The sequence below is a fragment of the Durio zibethinus genome, chromosome 13 (assembly GCF_047325235.1).
Source record: "Durio zibethinus cultivar Kanyao isolate XHJ-2024 chromosome 13, ASM4732523v1, whole genome shotgun sequence".
Taxonomy (NCBI): Eukaryota; Viridiplantae; Streptophyta; class Magnoliopsida; order Malvales; family Malvaceae; genus Durio; species Durio zibethinus.
Genome location: NC_143174.1, coordinates 4,388,809 through 4,398,579, shown reverse-complemented (window position 1 = coordinate 4,398,579; position 9,771 = coordinate 4,388,809). Strand labels below are relative to the sequence as shown.

Here is a 9,771-nt window from a genome sequence, read left to right as displayed (position 1 = left end):
TCCAAATCAAAATTATTTTAAAAATGTGTTCTTACAATCGATTATAATTTTTTATAGATTAAACAATTTTATTATACTCATATTTATAAAATTTTAATACTTATGTATATTTTTTAATATTTTTAATTTGTCATAAATTTTTTAAATAATGTTAAACACTTAAAATTTTTAAATTATATTTTTCCCGTTACACTTTATTTTTAATTCTATTTGTTTATAAAGTACTCATATCTTAGTTTTAAAGTTATGAATTTCATATGAAATTTTTTTTTTATTTGGAATAAGAAAATATTATCATTAAAAAATAAATTTTGAAAGTTCACTGTAACCCAAAATGTTCAAAATTAATAAGTTTTTAATTAAAGTTTACTTACAAACTTTGTTCACGAAGTATTTGGTTGGCATGAACATTTCTTTTCACATATGGAAAACCAGCTAAGTGTCCCTTGGCTAAAACCCAACTCATTTACTAATAAATTTGCCTATAGTAATTGATGTTTGTTGGTTGGAATGGTTAAAAATTTTGCTTATTATCTTTTTTTTTGTTTTTTTTTTTTATTTCAGAAATTATTAAAAAAAGATAATAATAAATAAAATTATAATTCATTAAAATAAACAAATAACTAAAATTTTATTTTATAAAGGTTTGTTTATGTACTAAATCCATGTTAAACAGCCAGGATTACTCTGAACTAATTTAAAAAAAAAAAAGATAAATAATAAAAAGAGGAAACACCAAATAAGTAACAATTTCATTGTTAGATAGAGGAAAGGAATAAAAAAAATTAACTTTTTTCTTCCTTTAATAGTAGTATTACGTTTAAAAGAGGAAACTCAATTGAGTATTAACTTAAATTAAATGACATGTTTATTCAATAAAATTTTGAGTTAATTTTATAAATATATTTTTAATTAAAGTTGAAAAAAAATACTCTTAAAGTTGAAAATGTAACATTTAATTATCTTATAATTTATTATATTTTTTTTTACTCAAACCTATTACTTTTTTTAAATTTTTTTCATCTGAATTTATAATTTTTTCTCTAAAAATTTAATTTTCTCTCTAAAAATAAAATTAAAAATTTTTTATATTAGAAATTATAATTTGAGGATAAAAAAAATTATAGACATTAAAATTTAGGAAGTATTTCATCACTCAATTAAGTCTCTAATTAAACAAAATTTTAAAGTTAAATACATAAGTTTTTCTCAAATAAATTCAACCAATAAAAATTAAAAATTAGATTAGAAATTAGAAAAATAAAAGAGGAAAAAATTGCTTAAATAATCAAGCTTTTCATGTGTCTTCCAAAGAGTTTAAAAAAGGGTTAATCAAAAGGGGGCAAATGATCCACCAAAAACTAGAAGAATCTTTGAAAAAGACCCAGAAAGAAAGGGGGACGGAAGAACAAGAGCCATTTCCTTTCCAGTTCAAGCTGAAGCGAGCATTGAGACACGAACACACTTCTGTCCGCAGTCGTGGAACACGTCCCTATCAGTAAAATAATGGAATTTGCCTACTAAAAAGCTTAAAACGTTTCCTTGTTGCCCTACTTTTGTAAAGAGACAAATATTGAACGGATCAGCAGTGTCGGTGAGAGGGAATGGGAAAACCAAAGGTACTAAAAATTGAATTTGACACTTTCCCTCTCAAAACTATTATCTTTTATTTTTCAAACTAATTTAATTTTGATCATATTTATAAACAAAATTTAAAAATTTTTAAAAATAAAATTTATAAATTGAGTTTCAAATTTTTTTAAAAATATTTTTTTAAAATTTTAATTCAATATAATATTTTTAAAAATAATTAAAATTAAGTTAGTTTAACCAAAAAAATTAATAAAAATAATTATTTTGAGACTAAAGAAATAACTAATTTCCTTCTTGAACCTATAGGCACAAAAACACAGATTAGTCGAATGAATTGAGAAAAACATTAATATTTTATTGTTAATTAAAGTTTGATGTCCAAAAATAAAAATTTAAATACATTAAATTCATATGAAAAATTAAAATATTAAAATTCTTTTAAAATAACTTATATTAAATTTGTATTTAATAAAAAGGGGCTTATATTAAATTTATATTTAATAAAAATATTAGAGATTTTACCGTCAATGTAATAATATAACAATTTTTAAATCTAAAATTGAATTTAAAATTTTAATATAATTGATTCATTAAATTATTTTTAAAAAATGACAAGAAATATATCTAAAATTTAAATTTGAATACATGCAATCGCTTATTTGATCTCAAATTACAAATTTTTTTATACAAAAAAATAATTATATGTAAAATTCAATAATTTATCATAAAATTGTAAAATTATTTTGAGATTTGAATGTTCAAAAAAATTAAAATTACAAAAAAATTATAAAACAGAGAATTTATTAGGCTGTCCAAAAGGAGAATATTTGATTATATCGGAACACCTCCAATGTAAAGGTGGGTTCAACTTCGAACAGTTTCATTTTCCTTTTCCATTTACTCCATTTTTCCTTGTCCTTTTTTAGTTTTTATCCATCTCCCTTCATTTAACTTCTTTATAGGCTTAAATATAAAAAATCCTTAAATAAAAATTAAATAATTATTCAAACCCTTACTGTTTTATTAAAATCAATTAAACCTTCAAATGCTTATTTTTATTTAATTAAGCTTTTAAACATTTATTTTTATCCAATTAAACTTTTTTTGTACGGAAATGAATATTGAAACTTAATCAATTTTTATCTAATAAAATTTAATTAATGAAAATACATAGTTAAAAACTTAATTGATTATAATAAATCAAATAACGCTTGAGTAATTATTTAATTTTAGTTCATAGCTCTTTCCATACTCATGCCTTCTTTTTACCATCCACCAGAACTCATCCCAGCAAGCAAACACCACCGCATCCAATCAAACACATTCCGGGTTAACGTTTGGCGATTTATGCACGCTTTAGGCAGAGAATCAGTAATTCATATGACAGGTGTCAATCTCAGAATCAAAATTCTTGCAATCAGGCAAATATGTATATATATTTTTTTTTCTGTCATTGAACAAGAACAGACTTTGGCTAACCAAACATATAATTTAGGAATCAAGGTACATGCTTTTTTTTTTCCCAGATTGCTTACCTGAATCATCTAAGATGATAAAGCACATTCTAGTGGCCCCAAATACAACCCCCCCCCCCCCCCCCCCCCCGCCCTCCAAAAAAAAAAAAAAAGGAAGGAAAAAGACTACCTTCAGCAAAGGGATATAATATAGCATACTTGCAATCTCAATAAACCCTGTTACAGACGGTTTGATAAAGGGAACTAAGCTGTGTGTTCCATTTATCTATAGCTGCATACTTCTTCATACCTTTTGACCTGGCAAGTGAAAGCAAATGTAAGTAAAAGTCAAATAATATTGACATTGGTTCAACTTCAACCAAATCTACTACTACTACTACTACTACTACTAGTAAATAATAGGAAATAGGGCTGACCTGTCACCACGCTCCAGCAGCCGATTCACTTGATCAATATGCCCATCAATACGATTATCCAAGATCAAAGAAACCAACAACTGCTCAACATCTTTTTCTGGCACATTGAGTTCCTGAATGTTGAAGAAAGGTCATGAAAGACTTGAATGATGCATTTAAAATAATAATAATAAAAAAAAGCATATCTGGAGTTCATTACATAGAAAAATGGTCAAGCTAAAAATGTTAACTGTATTATTAGTAATAACTAAACCAAAAAAAAAAAAAAGGAATAACTGAAGAAACTGACTAGAAAGGAAAAACTGTAGCTTTCACCTTTGATATGAAAGGGATCCGGATTCTTGTATATGGTTTTATAAGCTTAAGTAGCACTTGAGTTCTGACATTCTTCAATAGATCTTCAATATAATTTCGAATGAAAGGATCATCCATGATTGTCCTTCGGTTACTCTGTGAAAGTAAAAGTTAAAAAATCAAAAGAAAACAAAAATTTCACTCTTAACAAGAAGGAAGGCAAACAGATGAGAACAACAATATATATATATATATATATATATATATGAGAACGACTATTTATATATATATATATATATGAGAGGAAGAATCAACTTATATAGTGTAAAATCTTTTTAGTTTTACATTTTTTTTTAACCATTGATTTTAATATCTTCAAATGATGAGATTAAACCACTTTTTCCTATTTTTACTTGTTTCTCCAATCCCTTAAATCTATTAAAATCAATAGTTAGAAAAATGAGTAAAACTAAAAAAGTTTTACACAATGTAAATTGATCCCTCATATATATAAATATATAAATATATATATATATATATATCACAACATGCAGCAGCATTGCACAACCTTAAGGATTTTTTCAAACTCTATTATCTCATTTCGTTGATAGGCTGCTATAAGATTTGTCATCGCCAAAATCTCAGGGTCATTTTTGTACCTGCAGGAATAGCAATCAGGGGGTAGAGAGAGAGAGAGAGAGAGTATATTTAGCAGGTGGGGATATAAACAAACTTACGGCTTTGCCTCCTGACCATCAAAAGGATTAACTTCAGATTCCATCAACATATTAGCCAGAACAAGGTACCTGGAAGCGACACAACAAGATGAAAAGATCAATTTGAAAATTTATCTAATTGGGTAAAAAGACTGGATAAAGAAGTATTTATAGAAGGCATACAATGACTTATTTATAGGATAAGAGATTAATATATTTGAACTATCTCTCTTTCTGTTCACACTAGCCTTTCTTTTTATCTCTGCTCCTCTGAGATAGTTCCTCCTGATCTCACCATGTCTATCACTAATTTCTCTTTCTTTTTGCTCTCCTAGATCTCACTGACTGGGATTTTCTTCATATCTCCTCCGTATTGATTATTTTTTATACTCTGTCCTCAACCTTTTATGCCTTACTGCAGCACTTATTTATGTCTTATGTTACTTTTGGTAAAAGAACAATTTGCCTCAAAGTGGCCCCTTCAATATGTTTAGAGAAATCTTATCCATTTATACATTTGTTGTGGACCACGCTAGTGCTATAATGGGGTTAGGTCAGAAGGCTAAGAAAGAATTGCAGATAACGAGCTTCAGCTCTCATGTCAAATCTTTACCATTATAATACCGATATGAGTGAGAGAGGAAGAGGAGTATGCATAAAAAACGTAAAAAAACACATAAAGAAAAGAAAAAAAATTAGGAAACAGCAATTATACTTAAGGCATTGTATGCGTCTCTGATTCCCAGCTTCATCATAGTTCTTGAAAGCTTCAAAGAAATCTGTTGCTGCCTCAGCCCATTGATGCTCAGCCATATGCATCTTGCCACCACATTCACGGATTATTCCCATGATCCTCGGATGTGGTATTGCAGACTTGATAGCAAGTGCTTTAAGGTATAATTGCTGCATTTAATCCCATATCTCAGACACAGCTAAACAGCTATATACGACCAAAGCTAGACATACGATACAACTTTGTAAAATGACAGAAACAAGGTTGGTTTTAGGCTATCATCTAAAATAGAACAAATATCCATCAAACAGGATTAGCGACATCACATAGATCCAACTTTTAGGGCATTCCCTTTTTCCTCAATAGATTGCATTAGGAGTTGCAATAGATCCAACTTTTAGGGCATTCCCTTTTTCCTCAATAGATTGCATTAGGAGTTGCAAAAGTTCATATATTGAACATATGATCCGTTTTCTGACAACTATGTCTGTACTTTAACCCTTCACAAGACTCAAAAGGGAAGTTTGTAGCATCAAACTCTATACATAGCATGACAGCCTGCATACAAGAAAAGCCTGGTTTAGAGGGAATGCTCTCTCTCTCTCTCTCTCTATCTGACCTTATATTTGGATATTACTTATACCATAACATTTCTAAGATTACATTTTGTTGAACTCTTCACACATGCTGAAAAATGAATGAAGTCATCATGGTGCAACTTAATATTCATTTCCAAATAATTTTGATATTCTTTTAACATAGGATAATAAAGAAGAAGAAGTTGGGAAGGCCAGAATTCAGTATTAACTAAGGGCAGAAAGGTAGTGGAGTATGCATGCAATTGAGGTTGAACAACAGTGAAATTTTCTGGAAATCAGAATTAAGAATTAACTAATGAAGCTTCATGGCTATGTGACAATATTATTAACCAGGATTCCAAAGAACTTTTTCAGGCTATAAGGGAATATACTTTACTAGCGCTAAGTTTGAAAGTTGATAAAATTCTAAAGAATAGCAAAAGAAAGACACAAGTCTAGACTCTTGACGCCTAAGGTTCTACAGAGTAAAGATTTCCTACCTTAGTTTATTGCTTCACACAAATCCCAGAAGAAAGTGTACTTAATATTTGGCAAACAAAACATTAGGTACGCATTCTGCTGTGTACAATACTTACTAGGAAGTTCAATGATGACAACAAAACCAATATTAACTTCCTTTCAGTTGTAGACCTTTAAAAGGGAAATATGATCGCATATGTTCCATTCTTGAACTGCCAAACATCTAACTTACGTCATTGCTGTCATTTGTTATTAATTATATCAGACATGTAATAAAATCATTCTTCTTCATCAATAAAGAGTTCTTTATCTTACCAGCTGGTTTTAAGATACTTAATGTAAATTTTCACTTTCTTGGCACATATGAGGAAGTGTAGAGAGGGAGAGATGATTAAACCATAGACCCCAATCCTCTTAAACAGGGTTAACGGCTGCTAGGCCAAATCCTAGGTTTTTCTTAACGTTACTTTTATTTTTTACTAGTAGTCTATCATTCATTTAAGAACAAGGAAAGGGGGGGGGGGGGGAACAAATACTGAAATCAGGTTTGCAAACTTCCCCTTTTCCTTAAAGATGGTAAAAGGGGTAGATGGCATAGCATAAACAAGTAGCTGTGATTCTATTAAGAAGCAAGAAAAAACAGAATTGGAAGGAGGACAACTAATGAAATTTAGTTTGACGTTTAAGAACCATCCCCTTTCTATTAGAGATTGTAAAGGGTAGATGGCTTCAAATTCAACAAGTAGCTTTACTTCACACCTAAATCAAGAAATAAAGTATTCAACCAAGCTTCACAAAGTCCTAGGCCAGCTCAAATGGACCTATCTGTAAGTCGGTATACATATTTCATCTTAAAAGGGAAGTTAAATTACCTTGAGCTTTTTGTTGTTCTTTGTCTCAGTATACATTTGAATTTCAATTGCATATACCTCCAGAAGCTGACTTCCCTTCTTTTGATCATCTGTACCATCTTCCCTTTGACAAGATTTATGAAGCTCCTTCAAAATCTGATAGTGCAAAACATTAGAATGTACAAACATTCTGTAACATGGATTAATGAAATCATAAGGTTTTGAAAAGATACCTTGTTCATTCGCCCATACTCACCCGTATCGAACCAGATCTTGCAAAGTTTAAGATTCGTCTTAAACCAAAGTCGCTGCATGAAAAGAGAGCAATATATCACATCTTGATACAAAAACCGGACCAATGATATTGTAGATTTGATAATTCTCTAACCTCATTCTTTGCTTCTTCAAGGGCCTTCAGAGTGGTCTGATAGAATTCTTGCAGGAGAGCAAAACTTTGACTAGCTGATCCGGAAACAAAATCCATAATATTGTTTATACATTTTTCACTGTAATTTCGTGTCACTGCTGATTTGATGTATGTTAGCATCTCCCTGTAAGCGTTCATCATTTCCTTATACCTCACTAAACGGTAATAGAGCTTTACAGTTTGCTTCAGAGCTTTGAATCCCCTAGCAGAGAAAGTATGAGTACACTATTTAATATTGATATGGCTCTAATCAAATACATACTTTTTTAGTGAATGAGACAATTGTTTTAAATGGATAGATAAAACAATAACCAAAATCTGTAAAGTTTGCAAAAACTTTATTTATTTAAGGGAATTCTTTGAAAATTTGACATGAGAGGAGTTAATCCAGTGAAGAGGCAACAGACAACATATACTCTTAATAATATGGCTAGTACATGCTAAACCACAAAAGACACTCAGGGAAAAGAAAAGCAAAAGGGCATTAGTTGGAAACAATTGTAGAAAAGCTCGGTAATAACCATAATATACCCAAAAGTAACAAATCCAAATGTCAATTTCAGAGAACTCACCACTCAGCCTTCTCGGGCTCCATGCTAACCACTCCAGCAAAACCAGCAAGCGCTCCTTCAGGGTCTGTTTCTACCAAACCTTTTATCACAAAAGAAAACAAATTATTAGTAATAAAAAGTAGGAATCAATAAGATCGTCAACCAACAATATGGTTTCTAACTTCTAAGCATTTATCCGAAATGAATTGCACTCCTGAGTTCACCTCCACTGCTGCTCTACGGTGCAGGACAAGCTATTTAGGAACCCATAATTATAGGACATATCAATTATGGATTAATCAAGAGGACATAGTGAAAATGCAAACACACTCAGACATACATACATAATATGAAGCCCAGTACATGAGAAAATAAACTGACCTTAACAGAACACATACACACGCAAAGAGGTTAATAACAAGTTTAGGTTATTATTCAACCACTACGCAACAATTATAACTAAATAATTCTCAACTTTAAAGGCATAAACCCTAACAGAGCATTTCAAATATGAATCTGCAGCACTTCACAACCATATTCGAAAGGTGAGCCCTAATGCTACTCTAAGTTAATATTTAATGCATATAAAAATGTGAAGAAACAGAAATTATTTTTTTATGTAAACCTAAAACAAAGCATGATCCTAGCCACATCTAAATTGAGATTATAGAATCGTATACCAAAAAAAAAAAGGAAAGGAACCTTTGGAATTGTAATATTGATTCTCGATGTCAACGTCTTGTTCCTCAGGCTCCTCATCGGAGTACTCGAATCCATAATCCTCCATATCCGCATCTGCCCGATTCAAAAACATGTCGAATTTATCAAACACTAATAACGAAACTGAAACTTCTTTTTTCTTTAAATAAAAAGGTTAATACTACAAATTTTAAATTTGAATCAAAGAAAATCAGAGAGAAAAGGAGAGACCTGAAGCCATGATTAGCGTGATAAAATTGGCACTTTCAGTAAATTATAATCTTTTCGGAATCAAGAAAAGCGAAGGTGAAGGTGTAGATTTGCTGAAACTATAATAAATTTACCGGTAAGCAAAAACCTCTCCGCTGGCCATCGCTTAACTGTTTCGAATCGCTTTAGGTCAATTTTTACTGCTATCGTTTTAACGATAAGGGCATGTTTGTTGAAAAACTATATATTTCCAAGATCAAAAATTAATGTGCTCTATTACGTGTTTGGCAGTGTCTTGACTTGAGTGTCCAACTGTTTTGTTTGATGTGACTCACAAGTATCAATTGAATGCGTAAAATTTTCCAATAAATTTGATCAAGTTTATATTTTTTTAATTTCATCAACTTATAAAAATTACATCGCTAAATTAATTTTTTAAAATATAATTAACAGAACTTTAAACATTTATCGTATTTCAACATTTAATTCAATAAATAATATTTTTTATCCAAAAATGAAATTCAAATTTCTCATTCTCAAGAAAATTGGGCATTTACACATTTTCTTAATATTGTACATTTATAAATTGGGCATTTACACGTTCTTAATATTGTACATTCCATCACTTTTGTGATTTCTTAGCTATTATGCACTTTTTCTTTTGTTTGTTTGGGTTCTTTGATTTCATAACTGTTCACCATGGTTTACGAAAGTAAATACAATTCATCGATTACTAGTATAAAATACA

General features: G+C 29.8%; 1 protein-coding gene across 2 annotated transcripts; it reads right to left on the bottom strand.

Annotated features, from left to right (window-relative positions):
• Window positions 1-3,001: 3,001 nt before the first annotated feature.
• Window positions 3,002-9,242, bottom strand: LOC111303884 (COP9 signalosome complex subunit 2). Of its 2 annotated transcripts, none has more exons than XM_089742738.1 (12): window positions 9,045-9,242; window positions 8,817-8,909; window positions 8,136-8,214; window positions 7,525-7,765; window positions 7,370-7,444; window positions 7,158-7,292; window positions 5,210-5,397; window positions 4,516-4,584; window positions 4,347-4,437; window positions 3,800-3,934; window positions 3,485-3,597; window positions 3,002-3,365 (listed from the first exon to the last, which is right to left on the bottom strand). In XM_089742738.1, the coding sequence occupies exons 1-12, from the start codon at window positions 9,052-9,054 to the stop codon at window positions 3,275-3,277; spliced, it is 1,320 nt and encodes a 439-aa protein (XP_089598864.1). In that variant the 5' UTR covers window positions 9,055-9,242; the 3' UTR covers window positions 3,002-3,274. The 2 variants fall into 2 exon arrangements, with proteins under 2 accessions (XP_089598864.1, XP_089598865.1); XM_089742739.1 differs by having other exon boundaries at window positions 9,158-9,242.
• Between the last annotated feature and the right edge of the window lie 529 nt (window positions 9,243-9,771).